This window comes from Microcaecilia unicolor, chromosome 4 (genome assembly GCF_901765095.1).
Source record: "Microcaecilia unicolor chromosome 4, aMicUni1.1, whole genome shotgun sequence".
NCBI lineage: Eukaryota > Metazoa > Chordata > Amphibia > Gymnophiona > Siphonopidae > Microcaecilia > Microcaecilia unicolor.
The window spans coordinates 164,802,653-164,820,601 of record NC_044034.1 but is presented as its reverse complement, the minus strand read 5'-3'; the positions used below and the strand labels follow the sequence as shown (position 1 = coordinate 164,820,601).

The following is a 17,949-nucleotide window of genomic DNA, read 5'->3' as shown; positions in this document are numbered from 1 at the left end:
ACTTAAGAGTTCCCTAGGTCTTTGACTTCATTAGATCTTCCCCAAACAGAAGTTTACCTGTAAAAGGGAGCTTTGCTAAAGGTGACTTAGAAGCCACATTGACTGTTCAGTGTCAGGCCAAGAGCTAGAGGTGGCCGGCAGGGCAATTATGAGTAAGGCTGTTATGAGAGGTCATATTTTTGCATATACTGCCTCACTAAAGGATTTAAAAAAAAAAAGGAAAGGGAGCTTCTACAGCAACACACTAGGAGATATAAAAGAGATGAAGGACAAGATCAATATTTTGCAAATGAGAGCTGAAAGGTCTGTTTTCTCTTATAATAACATAGTAGATGACGGCAGAGAAAGACCTGTATGGTCCATCCAGTCTGCCCAACAAGATAAACTCATATGTGCTACTTTATGTGTATACCTGACCTTGATTTGTATCTGCCCTGACCCACACTACTTTATGCTGTTTCAGTTTCTAATATTCTCGTTTCACAGATTTTTTTTAAATTTTGATCATCCAACATCTTTCTCCATTTCTATAAATGGATTATAGATTTAGTTTGATCTGTTTTTACAGGTCTTTCAAAAGAATATCCTTTTACAGAGCTCTATGGATCTTATTCAGTAGAACCTTTTTTTTTTTTTTATCGAATGAGTTCTTTTTGAACAAGGTCCTATATCATTTTGATAACATACAGTGTATATTATTTTACAGCCAATCTGTGTTCTTCAATAGGCTTTGGTTTTATCATAGGAAGGTAGACCTATTGAGGGCAGTTATATAGTACTGCCTACATTACTGCAAAGTCCTTTGGTAATTTTTAGCTGAGGAATTTGAATCAGTTTTCGAAGAAAAAGTATGTACATAATTTAATTTAGAAAATTGCCATGAGGAAAAAGTACCCATACGTATAATGCGGTTCCTTTTCCTGCAGGTATTTACTTTTTCCAGCCAAAATAATGTGCATTTTTTTTTCCAAACCACTGGGAATGTCTTCTCAGGGTGGTAAAATTGTGCACATTGTGAACAACATGTATACTTGTATTTGCATGGAATGTAGGCAGTATTCAAATATACATTTTCATAGATACATTTTACCTGCAGAAATGGTTCTGAAAATTGCCCTGGTTCTGAAAATTGCCCTCATTATAAAAATATTAAGTAACAACATACAGAATGAAAATGAGGAACAAAATGCTGTACTTTTGGCTGTCTAAATTACTTTTTTTTACAGTACAGTTTTATTAAAGGTCATACTAAATTTTTGGAAAAAAACACTGCAGTGCAATTGTCTCTTTAATAAAAGGAAGGTTATTTAGTTTTATGGGTACATCTTAAAAGGGAGCTTATTTAGTTTTATGGGTACATCCTAAAAAAGAGAATTCTTTGTCTGATGGTGTAGATAATCTGACTGTATGGATGTGGTATGCCTACATGATGTTGATAGTGTTGAAATCTGAAATAAAGATTTTAGGTGTGTGGTTGGATGCTAGATTAACTATGGAAACTTATGTGAACTGTTTGGTAAAAAAGATTTTTTTCAAGTTGAAATTACTGTGTAGATTAAGGTTTTTTCCTACAAAATCGGTATTTCCAACTTGTTATCCAGGTAGTGATTCTTAAGTGTTTTGATTATTGTAATATCTGTTTATTAGGCTTGCCAGCTAAGCAGTTGCAAAGACTTCAGGTCTTACAAAATGTAGCCGGGAATAGATTTGACCTTGCAACACCATATTTACGTGAATTACATTGGCTACCTAGTCAAGCAAGAATTTAATTTAAAGCGTTGGCTTTTATTTTTAAGTTCTTGCATGATCTAAGTCCTGGATATTTGACAAATTTAGTAACCACTTACAGACCACTACTTCATCTGCAGTCTTCACAGGAATTATTACTTGCATTTCCATTACCTAATTGCTGCCAATTGGTCAGTATATAAAGAGTACACTATCTGGCAAAGGTTACGAACTGTGGAACACTTTACCATCTAAAGTCAGAAACATTACACATTTTTCGACGAACTGTGAAAACAGCTTTGGGCTTCTTTTACTAAAGCACGCTAGCGATTCCCGTGTGGATTCCTCTCATTTACTGCAAAGAAATTGCTAACATGGCTTTGTAAAAGAGGCCCTTTGCTGTTCCAGCGTTACCTCTTTTAATTGTTGTACTACCTGTGTTTTTATATGATCATGTTTACACTTTCTGGTTTTGACTGCAATTTTATATGTTACATGATTTTGATGAACATTTTTGCTGTTACCCACTTACAACTTGGTGGTCAAGCGGGATACAAATGCTGCTATTAAATTAAATTAACAGCAAACATTAGAAAATCACAAAACAGTCACAGATTCTGGAGAATGCTGAAAAAAGTATTAAGAATTCAGTACAATTGTATGGGCAGACCTAGTGATTAGACAGCACTAACATCCTTCCTTTCTCCTGCCCCACACAGCGAAAAAAGAGTGCAGTGACGTATCTAAATAGCACGATGCATCCTGGGACACGCAAGAGAGGTAAGTTGCCTGCAACAGGGATGGAGTCCCATTTAGTCAATCAGACAGCATTATACACCGCTTTTTAATTTATTTTTTACTTTATTTCTCTTTTTTCTTTTAATTCTTTATCATTGTTTCTGTTAGTAGGAAGAAGCAGCCTAAGATTTTATTTCATAGACAAGCTTAGGGCTAAAATCCTTTTATAGTTGATTCCACCATATTAATACTCCTGGGGGAATTCAGCACTGTTGCACAATACAGAATTTGCACAAAATTCTCCTCCTCCACAGTCCGCACAGAATTTTGTGCAGTCTGCTGTCATGGAGTGCGGTACAAAATATGCTCTGTTTCTGGCTGCTTCCCTCCCTTCATATATAGCAATACAGCATGGCAAGAGAGAAGAGCTACACAGCCGCATATTGGGCTGCTTCTGCCTTCTCTGCCCCATTGGATCTTTTAAGCCAAGCTGCTGTACAGAGGCCTCCGCAGCTCAAAGTCGGGCCTCTCACTTGCTGCACTTTAGTGGTGTGTGTGTGCCATAAGAAGGGGATGGAGGGCTGCAGGAAGGTACATGTGGTCTTGTGTGCCATGAGGAGGAGGGAAAAAGCAAGGTGCATGTGGTGGTGTATGCTATGAGGGGGAGTTGAAGTATGGTGGATGGGATGGCAAATGCAATTGGCGGGGGGCCTGAAGAAAAGTGGATGGAGAGTGTGTCTGTCATGGGGTGGAGGGCTAGAAAAAGGTGATTGGGGGTTGTGTGTGCCTGGGTGGAGATGCCAGCCCTTATAATGGGGGAATTCTGCACAAGAGAATTACAAATAAGGTGTTCAAAATTTTCAAATATTGTGCGCAGAATTCCCTTAGGAGTAATATTACCAATACCAAGTATTGCTTGTAATGCCATGGAGAAGCAGCTGCTTCCATGGATTTCCTTTGAGCAAGAGTTTACAAAGAAAAGGGGGAAATAGAATTTTAGAGACTGGTAAGCATTTCATGATCATACCAGTCCAAGGGAAAAACAGGTGTAAGTACTACTGCTGCTAAACATTCATATAGCACTACAAGGTGTACTCAGTTCTGTACAGTTAATCATAAGAGAATCTCTGCTGCCATGGAAATTATAATCTAGACACAGAAATAAGTGTTTGAGAAGAACCCAGGATGCAATTTAAAACAGAGCTCACCAATCTTTTTGTGGCCTTGACCCCATGATCACAACCAAATAAAATTGTGCGACTCCCCAGAGGTGCAGAATAATGCATCTGAGAAGAGCCCATCTAGGTCTTGACCCCAAATGCAGGTTTTGTGACTCTATTTGGGGTCCCGACCCACAGTTTGGGAAGCTCTGATTTAAAGTCTTAAAGATAGGCTAGCATCATGGAGTTTATTTGAAAACAAGACTACATTGTATAAAGCTGCATGAAATTGATAATAGTCTATATATGAAAAGTAGAAATATGGGTGTGGTTGTGGGTAGGCCAGAACATTTAACGTGTCAACTTCCGTAACCTGTATAAAACCTGTGTGTTTTATGATGAATCAGTAAAAGTCGGCAGGATTTGTGCTTGCATACAAAAAATATGTGCGTACATACATATAAATAGTGATATGTGAGCATCACTGATGTACACCTTGAATAAGTAATAGCTAATTTTCTTTATCAGTGTAACACCACCTTTTCCTCTCAAAAGCAACCTTAATGGGTCATATCACTTGGTCTTCATGCATCAGAGGAACTTCTATAATACTGTCTGGAAAGTGTTTCTGAGCATGTACATTCAGGGACATACACAAAATCAGACTTACTGCCATGTAGTCTAGATTTTATATATCGCCTGAGAAGGAATATCTCTGCAAAGCTTCAATAGCTTTTTGTATTTTTTGCATTTTTATTTCTCCTCTGATGTTTCTTTTTTGTTACATCCCTCAGAATTTACTTAGGGGTCTTTTTACCAAGATGCACTAACAGATTTAGCGTGCGCTAATGATTACTGTGCGCGAAATGACAAGACACCCATAGGAATATAATGGGTGTCTTATCATTTAGCACATGCTAAATCTGTTAGCGTGCCTTAGTAAAAGGACCCCTTAATTAGGTATTATAGCCATTTTTATGTTTTTGGGGGGGGGGGGGGGGGTTGGGATTTTTTTTTTTTAAGCCTGTGACAAACTGATTTTTTTTTTTTTGCTCTCTGTGTTCTTCCTCCGAGGACAAACAGTACATTCCCTTCTCTGTGGTTATCCATCGAGCCCTAGTGCAGATGCTGCCCAGCCCAGGCTTCTGTTGGCTAGCCCCCACCATGCATGTGCAAGTACCTGCCCAACTCGCATGGGACCCGCAGTTTTCCTTAATCCACGGAGCTGCAAAGACATGTTTCTTTAGTCGCAAGGCTGTTTTTCTCCTCACTGAATTTTCACTGCTTCCTACTTTTTTCCATGAGTAGCGCAGGACCATTTTATTTTTATTATTTTTAGTGCTTCCCTTTTATTCTTTTAGTCATTTTCAGCCTTTTTAAAATGTCTTTTGATTTCTCGTGGCTCGCAGCCTCCTTAAGCCTGAGCTCTGGACCAGGTCTTGTTAAAAAAAAAAAAGCCAACAAGAAAAAAGAAAAATATTTTACAATTGAGCCGTTTGATTTCACTGCAGCCATCTTTCCCATTTTCTCCCAGAAACCTTCCAATGGGTTTAAGTGGTGCACAGACTGCTAGGACCATATCTATGACTGACCCACATGACGTGTGTCTAACCTGTCTGGGCCCTGATCATAAGTCCTGTCATTGTTCTCTTTGTGCTCAAATGCAGAACACAGAAAAGTTGAGAGGCCCTGCATGAGAGACTTTGTGGCACGCCAAAGTCTGGTCCATCAACATCAGCATTGAAAGCATTGGTCCCTATGGCTTCAGGAGCTGCACCGGACACTGGAGATACGACGTCAGGTGCCAGTAGTAGTACCCGCTGAGGCCGAGTATCATCAGACTGAACACCGAGGACGTGCAAAGATTCCACATCATCCTTGTCGGCACCAAAGGACTCCAGTGTTGGGCATCGAGCAAAGGAGAAGAAGCATCAGCACCATTCCTCTTCAAAGCACGGAGCTAGGAGCTCTGGGACACCAGTGTCACCAGTACCCGAGAAGCATCTGTGCTGTGATGACTGCTCCCCCTCTCTGGAAGCGATGCCAATACGCCTGAAGCCAGAACCCAGCCTCCAGTTCAGTTCCTACATCTTTGCAGGCTGTCTCCACACTGATGCATGCCCTCAAGGAATGGCTCTGGGTCGTGTTACAGGAGGAGCTGGGGCACATCCTAGCTCGGTGTGATGCCGAGGCATCAAGGACGCTGGCACCAACTAAGATTCCACTCCAGCCCATCCTGGAGACCCATGCCCTGTCTGTCGGGCATTCGTCAATGCCACTGCCTTATCGGGCATTGGAGCTGACACTGGAAGGAAGTGACCCTGGAGTCCAGGAACCATACATTGGCACTCTTGTCCAGTGGTCCAAAGCAGACTCAAGCTCGGACATTTCAGGAGGAATACTTTGCTAAATCAGAATCGTACCACTCCTGTGGATCTGATGTAGAGCCAGAGGACCTTTCGCCTACCTTTAGACCCCTCTCCACCACAAGAAAGGAGAAAGTCTCCCCTGAGGAGCTCTCCTTGGTCAGCTTTTTGAGGGAAATGACAGAAGCCATTCCGTTTAATTTGGAGGTCAAGGACGAGACCAGGACTGAGATGTTGAACGTCCTTGATTATTATTCCCTTCCTAAGGAAACTGTGACAGTGCCTATGCACATCATCCTTAAGACTGCACAGAGGAAGAATTGGAAGACCCCACTCTCTGTGCAGGTAGTTCCAAAGAAGACGGACTATGTATAGAGTCCAGAAGGCTCCCGGATTCAAGAAACTATAGCTTATGTACCATTCCATGATGGTTGAATCTGCTCTCAAGAGAGCCAGAAGGTCAAGGACCCATGTCTCGGCTCCCCCAGGCAGGGATGCTCACACTATGGTATCTTTTGGGAGGAAAGTGTTTTAGGGCTTGATACTCATTTCCTGCATCCAGTCTTATCCAGCTGTACACAGTGGGCTATAGTTTGTGGACACTATCCTGCCAGTGCACGTAATGTGCTATAGTTTGAGGACACTCTCCTGCTAGAGCACACCACAGAACTTTGCCAGCTAGTCACAAAGCAGAAGGAGTGTCGAAAGCACATAGCTTGGCCCAGTTTTGATGCTTTTGATGTTGCGTCCAAACTTTCTGCCCATATGTATTGGCATGCACAGACAGTCATGGCTACGGTCATGAACCACGAACCAGAAAAAATTGGTGTATGTCCTTTACCAAGGCAACAACCTTTTTGGGGACAAGGTGGAGGAGGTTGCAGACCTCATCAAGAAGGGAACTGATACCATCAAGTCCCTGTCTTGGCTTGCTCCTTCTGCGGCCTCCACTTTTGGGAGGTTTTTGGGCAGAAATCGAAAGAATGCCTACTATTCTCAAAGGCATAGGCTCATGCCCTCGTCCCACCCTCCCCAGCAAGCCCAGCCTCTGCACTCCCAACCCCAGCAGCTGCGGACCCAAAAGCATCTCTACCGAACAACCTACCAGTCGGAGGAATTCTGAATTATTTCCAGGAAAGGTGGCCCTTTGTAACCTCAGACCAGTAGGTATTTCAAATAGTCCAGGAGGGGTACACCCTCAGTTGGTGTCAGCTTCCTCCAAATTGCCCACCAAAAGCTTCAACACTCCTAGCACAGGAGCTCTTCCCTTCCAAAGGCCCACATGGTCAAACCTGTCCCACCAGGAGAAGAAGGGAAAGTATTCTATTCCAAGTACTTCATAATGCCCAAAAAGACAGGGGGATTTCATCCCATCCTAGACCTAAGGACCCTGAACAAATATGTGGCCAATGAAAAGCTCAGGATGATTTCCCTGTGCACCCTTCTTCTCATGATTCAGGAAACAATTTGTCTATGCTCTCAAAGGATGCTTACACCCACATCCAGATACGTCCATGTTACAGGGGGTATCTCAGATTTCGAGTAAGAAACACCATCACCAGTAGCCCATTATACCATGGCTTTGCATCTGTTCCCAGAGTGTTTACAAAGTGTCTTGCAGTAGTCACAGCATCGCTATGCAGGCTGGGAGTGCACATGTTTCCCTATCACATGTTTCCCTATCTGGACAATTGGCTAGTAAAGGATACATCAAAGTAAGGTGCTCAAGAATCAATGCAGAGAACTATTTGGATATTGGAGCTACTAGGATTCTTAATCAACTACCCAAAGTCCCACCTGCTCCCAGCGCCTACCGTCCTCAAGTATGGGCAGATGCAGTTGTTTGCATCGCTCATCAGGTTTGCAGCAGCCAGCAGGTCACAGCTCAGCAGATGTTGAGGTTGTTAGGCCACATGACCTCCACTGTGCATGTCACACCCATGGCACGCCTAGTGGGTTTTGGCTTCCCAGTGGTGCCAGGCCATGGGGAATCTGCAGGATGCCATCTAGGTCACACCAGAATTGTGGCAATCCCTTCTCTGGTGGACAGTTCGGACCAATTAGACTCAGGGACTTTCATTCCAAATTCCTCCTCCACAGAAAATTCTGACCACAGATGCATCCAATCTGGGATGGAGTGCTCATCAATCTCCTGGAGCTGCAAGCAAAATGCTGTAAAGGCTTTCAGAGGTTGGTTGTTGAATCAAATTGTTCAAGCCCAAACAGACAGACAATCTGATTGCTATGTACTGTCTCAACAAGCAGGGTGGTACAGGATCCTACCCTTTGTGTCATCAAGCAGTCAAGATGTGGCAGTGGGCCACCAACCATGGGATGGTGCTCAGGGCCACATTAGTACCAAAAGGAGCAAAAACAGGAAGTTCCTTAACAACAATCCAAGGAAAACACCAAAAGAGTAGAGGATGACAAATGATTCATAGGCTTTACTGTGTTCAAGGTCCCCAACTTTGGAATAATCTCCCAGTCTCTCTTCGCCTACAGACAGTACTTGATAAATTCAAATCAGAATTAAAAGCACATCTTTTTATCATTGCATACAATAAAATTCCTTTGCATACCAAAGTTCCCCTGGGGTTTCTCGAAGATACATGTGTAATATGTGATACTTCCCCTTGTACTCTCCCTTCCCCTTCTAACCTATCTAATATTGTAACTTGACTTCTCTGATTCTGCCTCTCTCCTTTATTTTGGATTGTAAGCCGCCCAGAAGGTTTCCCATAGGGCAGGACAGTAAAAATTAAATAAACTTGAAACTTGATTTAAAGTGGTTTTTTTTTTTTTTTTTTTTTTTTTTTTTGCAACTTTCAGCTTGTGAGTCATGTGTCATCCTCGCTCAGGGCCACATACCTGGTGGGGAGAGAAAACAATCTGGCAGACAGATTGAGCAGGGTGATGCAACAGTTCCTAGGTGGATCTCTTTGCCACTCATCTCAACAACAAAGTCCCTCAGTACTGCTCCAGACTTAGATCACACGGCAGGCTAGCAGTTAATTTCTTCCTCCTTGATTGGGGGTAGGGCCTTCTATATGCATATCCTCCAATCCCTCTAGTAAGGGAGACTCTGCTGAAACTCAAGCAGGACTGGGGAGCTATGAGCCTCATTGCACCTTATTGACCAAGGCAGATTTGGTTCCCTCCTATTCTAAAAACCTTGGAGATTGGAGAGTTTTCAAACCCTCATCACACAGAGCTTAGCCCTCATGGCTTGGATGTTGAGGTTCCTTCCAGGAAAGATTTCACTATGTTACACTTTCAAATGGAAGAGGTTTGCTGTCTGGTGTGAGGGCAAGACTCTAGATCCTTTCTCTTGTTGTACAGAAAAACTGCTTGAATAGCTTCTACACGTCTCTGAGTCGGGTTTGAAAAACAGCTCTGTAAGGGTTCACCTGAATGCAGTAAGCGCTTACTTACCATCACCATATAGAGGGTAAGCCCATCTCTGTACAGCCTTTAGTTGTTTATTTTATGCAAGGTTTGCTTCTAACACCCCCCCCCCCCCCCCCATCAGACCTCCGATTCTGTCAACGAAGTCCTCATCCTGATGATAAAAGCTCCTTTTGAGCCACTTGATTCTTGTCATCTGAAGTACCTGAAATGGAAAGTCTTATTTTTAGTGGTGGTCACTTCAGCTCACAGAGTTAGTGAACTGCAAGCCCTAGTAGCTGATCCACCTTACATAAAGTTTCATCATAACATAGAATGTGTTTGGAGAACTACTGGAATTCCTTGCTAAGGTAGTTTCAGAGTTTCATCTTAATCAGTCAATTATAACATTTTTTCCAAAAACCTCAAGCCTATCCTGGCAAAAGTGCACTGCACATTTTGGACTGCAAGCCTTAACCTTCGATCTGGAGCAGACAAAGCCCATAGACAGTCCAACCAGCTTTTTGTTTTGTTTTGTTTTGGGGTTTTTTGACCCAAATAGGATGGGGGCAACCAGCAGTAAACACACTTTGTCCAATTAGCTAGCACTTATGTCCAGACTGTGCTGGCTCTCGAGGGTCATGCCACGATTCACAATGTCAGAGCCATGGCTGCATCAGTAGCCCACTTAAGGTTGGCCTCCATTGAGGAGATTTGCAGAGCTGCAACGTGGTCTTCAGTCCATATTTTCACATCTCATTATTGTCTTGAGCAGAATACCTGATGTGATAGCATTTTTGGTCAGACAGTTCTGCAGAATTTGTGTGGAGTCTAGAATCCAACTGCACCCTCCTAGGCCCATTTTTTTCTGTTCCAGGCTGCACCTTCACAACAGGCCTGTTTGTTAGTGTTACTGGTTCAGGTTGGCCTTGCCTTTGCAAGTCTCTGTTGACCATTGTTTGTTGTTTTCGGTGAGCCTGGCAGCTACAGATTCCCACATGTGAGAAGATATTGGCCTGCTTGTTGTCGGGAGAAAGCAAAGTTACTCACCTGTACCTCCCACCTCCCCTAGGAGTTGTATTCTCTATCCTTTTTTTCCAACTGTGGGTCCCGCATCAGGCAGGCAGGAAGGCAATAATAGAACCCTGGGCAGCGTCCGCAGCAGGGCTCTGTGGATGAAGTCACCCACATGTGAGAATGTAAATCCTGCTGTCCTTCATGTTACTTAAAAAAAAGGTGTTCTTTATTTCACTTTTATTTTCCATCTGTTGATGTAATCAAAGTATACCAACATATTTAAAAGATGTTCCCATTTCTTAACACGGATCTACACAAAGTGAGATTGCTTACCTGTAATGGAGGTTTGCCATGGACAGCTGGGGAATGTAGCCATCGTAGTGGGTCGCATCATCCAGCATTGCCCTTACCAAAGATTATCACCCTCCTTAAAAGCTCAGGAGAGCCCCAGAGGCCCTCTAGCACATGTACAGGTGTTCCTGTACTGGTAACAGTCCAGACTTGCCCTCAGTTCATAACACAGTTCAAGGTGTACCAAGTGATGGGGAAGGAGGGTGGGAATGCATTGCTTCATTCCCCTGTTGTCTACAGAGAACACCCATTACAAGTAACCAATCTGGTTTTCTCCATAGATAAGCAGAGCTGAATGGAGCCATCATAGTGGGGTGATTATATAGCTGAGGTTCGCTCATTTTTGTTGTTTAGTGTCACAATGCATTTTGTGCTACCTAGAGTCATCATAATAACCATCCTGGAAGCCCCAAATGCAGTGCATTGCGATAATCTAAACTTGGAAGGATAGACAGCTGGACTACCAGCAAAAATAGCAGATAAACTAGGCCTTACCTATGCAGTGTTTTCAGTCTAAAAACTGCTTTCACAGTCTAGGATGCCTAACTATCCCCCCCAAACTAGCCCAGATTTCTGACTTCCAAAGAAGTCACACACAGCCCCCAAGATAAACTAAAAGTTGGATCATTCCCTACTAGTAGGTTTTCTGTTTTACCTTTATTAAGGGCCACCCCATTGGAGCACATTATTTGTAAACTGGTATTAAGTCCCTCTGTAAGGGATTCCTCTTCCCCCCTTCCATGGGAGGAAAATGTGGACATTGTGTAGAGAAATGCTATTCAATTTCCCAATGAGCATAAAAATGTTAAATAACAAAGGAGACAAATAAGTAAAGTGGCAAAAACACTTTCAGAAATTAAAACAGCTTAATCAGATTAGAAAGTGCTTTCATTTAATCCACTTTCTGCTTGTTCAGCCATTTATACTTTCCCAGCTAGATTACTGTAATGTAATCGATGCAGGTTGCTCTAATAGATTGTAAAAGTGATCACAAACTCTAGAGCTAGATTAATATTTCATGTATGAAAATGGGAAAGGGTGATCTCTGTTTTGAGAAGTTTACACTGGCTGCTAATAGAGGCGCTTGTCTCTTTTAAAGTGTACTTTAATATTTAGAATTTCTTGGTCACTCTTTATTTGTTATCTTTATTATCCTTCTCTTCGGGCTACTCATGCTGAACATAAACTTATTCTACAGTGAACATAAAAATACAAATGAATCTATCACGGGTAGGCATACATAGAGTCTAGAGGAAGCATAAGTAGGACTCATTCATAAATTACTGTAAGTTACCCACATATCCCAGCATTCAGGCATGAGCATTTATACCAGCTCCACATAGGAGGCACCCTGTTACATAATTATCCCCAATGTGTATAATATTTGGAAGAAAGAAGGGCCATAAACCTGAGAATTTGGTTTCATTCCCACAGTTATAACTAAGCAATTTCTACTTTCAAACATTTAAAATTTTAAGGATTTGGAGAAGTGTGTACTACAGAAGAAAGTCAAGGATGGAATTTTTGGATGGTTTGGCATAAACCAGGACTGGCTCAGCCTGTTCTTTATTACCTGGAATTTGTTGGCAGTCCTAGTCAAATGTAAGACACATTGGGGAAAATTTTTAAACTGCTCAGGAAGCTTATAGGGTCACGGGTTTGTAAGGTTCTCTTTGAAAATTTAAGACCAGCACAATGAATGTTTCCCATTTGCTTTGCAACAAGTAAAAATACTTGTAGAGATTGCAAAATGAAATCTCTATGCTTACTTTCCTTCCTTACCCCATCTTCATCCCTTTTCCCTATGACTAAAAGTTCGCACACTCTTTCAGAGCACTGAAGAGAATTTACCTAGCGAACTTCTTCACTACCCAAGCGAATTCCATTGAAAATTATCCCCATTAAGCAGTTCTAAATGACAGCATTTAATAACTATAGAAATTAGAAGATATACCATGTGATGTGATTAGACGATAAAGGAGAGGGAAGTGAAAAAGAAACAGTTCATTATTTACATTTTGCAAATAGAATTATCACATATGATGACATGAATGCTTATATTCCGCGAAACCTGGTCAGCTTGACACGGATTACAAACAAGAGAACTAGAAACAACCCAGAGAATAATACATCAAAACACTACTTAGTAAAACAAAACAGAGAAGCTTAACGCAGATATTTCTGAAAGAGCCAAGCTTTCAAGTGTTTCCTATAACACAAATAAATCAATAGGTGTCCAAGGGGGGTCTTTTACTAAGGTGCGCTGGCGTTCTTAGCGCACTCTAAAAATAGGCGCGCACTAAACGTTAGAGACGCCCATAGGAATACATTGACATCTCTAGCGTTTAGCACGCACCTGTTTTTAGTGCACACCAAAAACACCAGTAAAAGACCCCCTAAGTTCTTTCAGGAGGTAGTTCCAAAAACTATCAGACAAGTACATGAAAGGTGATTTCAAAATGCTCCGATAACAAACCCCTTTGGAAGAGGGGAAATGCAATACAAGAGAATCTCATAGTTTTGACTATTTCTCAAGTAGGACAGATGATAAGAGAACACATGTAATAGGGAGCTAAACCATGGAGTATCTTAAATAACTGTGTACAAATCTTAAACTTAATCCTGGCATAAATAGGTAACCAATGAGCTTTAATTAAGAGAGGTATTGCACTCTCATATTTGCCCACAGAATAAACCAAACACGTGGCTGTGCGCTGCAATATTTGCAACCTTCTCAATAGAAAAGAATTGGCTTAAGATGAATGCTTGCATCAGAAATTTAAATTGAAGAGATTCGAAGCAATTACGGATCCAGCGCATGCATCTTAAACAAAAAAAAACTGGATTGGCCACTGTTGGAAGCAGGATACTGGGCTAGATGGACCATTGGTCTGACCCATTATGGCTATTCTTTTGTTAAGATGAGTGATATGCTTTTCAAATGAAAAGGTGCTATCCAGTTTCATTTGTAGGGCCTTCATTTCCAAAACCAAAGGAAAGACAGTCATGTTAATATTTAGATTCTGATGCCACGGAGATTGAAATTGAGGAGTGGCAATGAAAAACCTAGTCTTCTCAACATTCAGTTTTAGCCTATGGCTCGACACCCATTAACGCAACGTTCCGCATGTGTTCTAATGTCGAATGTGGGACCAGGGATGGGGAGCAACAGAGTCACATCATCAGGATAGATAAAACGTTCTATCCCATTTCTTTTTAATACCCTGCCAAGAGAAAATAACATCACATTTTAAAAAAATGGGTGACAAAGGGGATCCTTGAGGTACTTCACATCCATTTGACCATGGCACAGAAAAAGCATTGTTCATCTTTACCGTATAACTATGTGAAATCAGGAAAGCTTTAAACCAATACAGCACTGTATATACAATACCAATTTCCTCAAGTAGATACTATAAAATCTGATGGTCCACAAAATCAAATGCTGCAGCTAGATAAAATTGGACCAATACAACTTGGCACCCTTTACTCAACCACATCTTAGCTATAGCTAATAAAGAACAGAACAGTTTCTGTGCTATGGTTTCCTCTAAATCCAGATTGAAAAGGATGTAAGTTTAAATGATCTTCTAAGTAACTAACCAATTGAACAGTCACTGTGCCTCCATGATCTTAGCAAACAAAGGGATTGAAGCAACAGGGCGATAATTGGACACAGCAGAGACGTTCACTGATGAATCTTTTGGGATTAGAGTTAAAACAATCAGGCTTATTTTCGAAAGAGAAGGGCACCCACCTTTCGACACAAATCGGGAGATGGGCATCCTTCTCCCAGGGTCGCCCAAATTGGCATAATCGAAGGCCGATTTTGGGCATCCTCAACTGCTTTCCATCGTGGGGATGACCAAAGTTCATGGGGGCGTGTCGGAAGCATAATGAAGGCGGGACTGGGGCGTGCCTAACACATGGGTGTCCTCGACCGATAACAGAAAAAAGAAGGGCGTCACTGATGAGCACTTGGGCGACTTTACTTGATCTATATTTTCTTACGACCAAGCCTCAAAAAGGTGCCCGAACTGACCAGATGACCACCGGAGGGAATCGGGGACGACCTCCCCTTACTCCCCCAGTGGTCACTAACCCCCTCCCACCCTAAAAAAACTTTTTAAATATTTTTTGCCAGCTTCTATGCCAGCCTCAAGTGTCATACCCAGCAACCTGACAGTAGTGTGCAGCTGCCTTGATTAGTTTTAGTGGGTGCAGTGCACTTCAGGAAGGTGGACCCAAGCCCAATTCCCCCTACCTGTTACACTTGTGGTGGTAAATGAGAGCCCTTCAAAACCCACCAGAAACTCACTGTACCCACATGTAGGTGCCCCCCTTCACCCCTTAGGGCTGTGGTAGTGGTGTACAGTTGTGAGGAGTGGGGTTTGGGGGGGTTGAGGGGTGCAGTGCCCCCTAGGGTGCCCGGTTGCTGTCCTGGCATGTCAGGGGGACCAGTGCACTACGAATGCTGGCTCCTCCCAAGACCAAATGGCTTGGATTTAGTCGTTTCTGAGATGGATGTCCTTGGTTTCCATTATCGCCGAAAATTGGGGATGACCATCTCTAAGGTCGACCTAAATTTCGCGATTTGGACGTCCCTGACCGTATTATCAAAACGAAAGGTGGCCGCCCATCTTGTTTCGATAATACAGGTTTCCCCGCCCCTTCGCTGGGATGTCCTGTGAGGACATCCTCAGGAAAACTTGGGTGCCCCTTTCGATTATGCCCCTCCATGTGGCCTAAGTAATTGGGAAATATTCCTTGCTGGAGACCAAAATTTAGCCAATTCATTAACCAATCTAAAAAAAATAGAAGTAAGAGTCTTAAATAGATATGCTGGACAAATATCAAGATGGCATTGTGATGAAGAATACTTTTTCAGAAAACTCTTAACACTATCAATGTCTACAACTGAGAATGAATTCCAAATTCAGTCCACCAACACTGCACTAGTGCATGAGTCAGCAGGATTAGAATAATCACTCAGGGATAAAAAAAAAAAAATTTACTGGTGCAAGGGCAGTCCTAGCCTTATTATATTAATTTTGTCTTGAAATAAATTGGCCAGTTGCTGAGCTAAAGGAACATTAACATTACCCTATGTGATAAAATCTGAGACATTGGTTAATGATTCAGCTACTTTAAAAAGAACTTTTGGATCCAAGGCCACTGTTTCCAGCCAGATGGGAATAATAATGTTTTCTGTAGGATTTTAAAGCTGACTTATAGATACTAATCTGCTTCTTCCAATTTAGGCTATCCTGATCCTTTCTACTTTTCAACCATATCCTCTCCAGTTTCCTTCACTGTTCTTTTACTAACTTTAAAGATCATTAAACCATGGAGCAAAAGGCTTCCTCTTCTGTACTCGTTTTTTTTATAGGAGCTTGCTGATCAAAATATTGAGTACTACATTTGTTCCACAAGTCCCATTGTTCAAATAACTCTCCTGCGTTATCGATCTACGAGCAAACCACCTTCTGCAAAATACTGAAGACCCATCTTTTTGAGAAAATTTACGGAAAGAACCAAAACTCATAAAGCCCACACTCACTGTTCAGTAACGCATCAATACAGCCACTTCTGAACTCTCATCCCCCGAAATCTCACCACACTCATATCTTTACTCACAGAAAATGTATACCAAATGTTTTCCTGTTATTATATATTGCCCATTTTTGTCTCCCTTGTTTCCTTCCAATGTTTCAGTGCTTTTTCCATTATTATATTCCTTAACGATACTTTGACTTTGACTCGAATAACTCATCACAATGTAATCCATAACCGAGTTGTAACAAATTGTATTTTCATGATTCATAATGTATTGTAAGCCACACTGAGCCTGCAAATAGGTGGGAAAATGTGGGATACAAATGCAATTAAATAAATAAATAAATAAAAATCTAATGCCTTGTTGACAGACAACCTAAAAAGGGCAGGGTCAATTTTACCTCTAGAATAAAACACATCATGGAATTGAGATTTTTTTTTGTATGCTTAGTAAAGCATTTCCATCTTAAAGTAAAGTCTAATTTATAATGATCAGACCAAACCACTTGGGCCAAAATTTAATTGTTCATTTGCCCGTTAATAGAGTGGGAGAAAAAAGTAAATAAATCCAGGTGGTGGCCTTTCTCATGGGTTATTGAAGGTAAAGGTTGGACAAATCCCACTGAATTCAGAAAATTGAAATAATTCTTGAACTACTTCAATTCCTACTTACTCCCAATAATAATCAATGCACACAGGATCTATCTCCTAGTATGTCACTGGTGCTCCAAATCCTGACTGACAGTAACCTTACGGGTTGATATGATTGTTACTAAAAATAGAGTGCCATATTACTACTGAGTATTACCTACCATGCAGACTGAGTTCTTTTCGTAATTGTAAGTATCTTATAAGTTGTTGTATTCTTACTTTCTTTTTCTAAATCCTTTAAAAGCTCTGCTTTTTTTCTCTCATGTGACCTTTTTGTATTAACTTTCTGCCTGTACTGCATCACTTCCTTTTTCATGCTAGCCAATGAGGATCACTGGCCAAAGGTATGTAAGATCAACATTTTCCCTCTTTTTTGTTTGTTTTTATCTTCTATTGAACTATAGGTCGTCCTCCAAAATATAACACAGTTCTGGGGTTTGGCGCTCTGACCCCAACATCTCCTCCATGCAGTCATCCTGACTCCCCTGAAAATGAAAAGACAGAGACCACATTTCATTTCCCTGTAAACGTCCCACCAATCTCCCTGCCTAGCCCCAGCTCAACAGACGTAAGTAACTTTGGAAGGGGACAGCAACTGAGAAACACATATTGATGCTTCTTGCAGATATAATGTCTGTCTAGAAAAAAATGCATACAAATCTCAGCGAGCTTTGCATCAATAGTAGGAAAATAGGAGGCTGCAGTACAGTACAACACGGATACCGAAGGGATGAAGCCATAACTGCCTGCAATAAGGGAAGCTTCATCAGTACATGGCTTTTCCCCCAGTGAAATATATACTGAATAGGAAAGAGAATTCAGGAAAATATCAATTAGATGAGGAAATTTGTTTTGATAAGGTTTCATTGTACCATCAAAATAAATTACACTCATTTAACTTTTTTTTTAACTGAAACATTCCCATTTTAAAGCCATAAAGATGCTAAAGCTTTTACTTTTAATTATCTACCTAGCTTTGACTCTGTGAAAATAAATTT

The 17,949-nt window shown here is 41.4% G+C and overlaps 1 protein-coding gene across 3 annotated transcripts in view; it reads left to right on the top strand.

Moving 5' to 3' along the window:
• The window catches only part of PHF21A (PHD finger protein 21A), a 364,795-nt gene that overhangs the window by 302,503 nt on the left and 44,343 nt on the right, over positions 1-17,949 (top strand). For all 3 annotated transcript variants that reach the window (XM_030200848.1, XM_030200845.1, XM_030200847.1), the window contains 2 exons: positions 2,448-2,508; positions 17,356-17,519. In XM_030200848.1, coding sequence (XP_030056708.1) covers positions 2,448-2,508; positions 17,356-17,519 — 225 coding nt within the window. The remainder of the gene's footprint in view (positions 1-2,447; positions 2,509-17,355; positions 17,520-17,949) is intronic.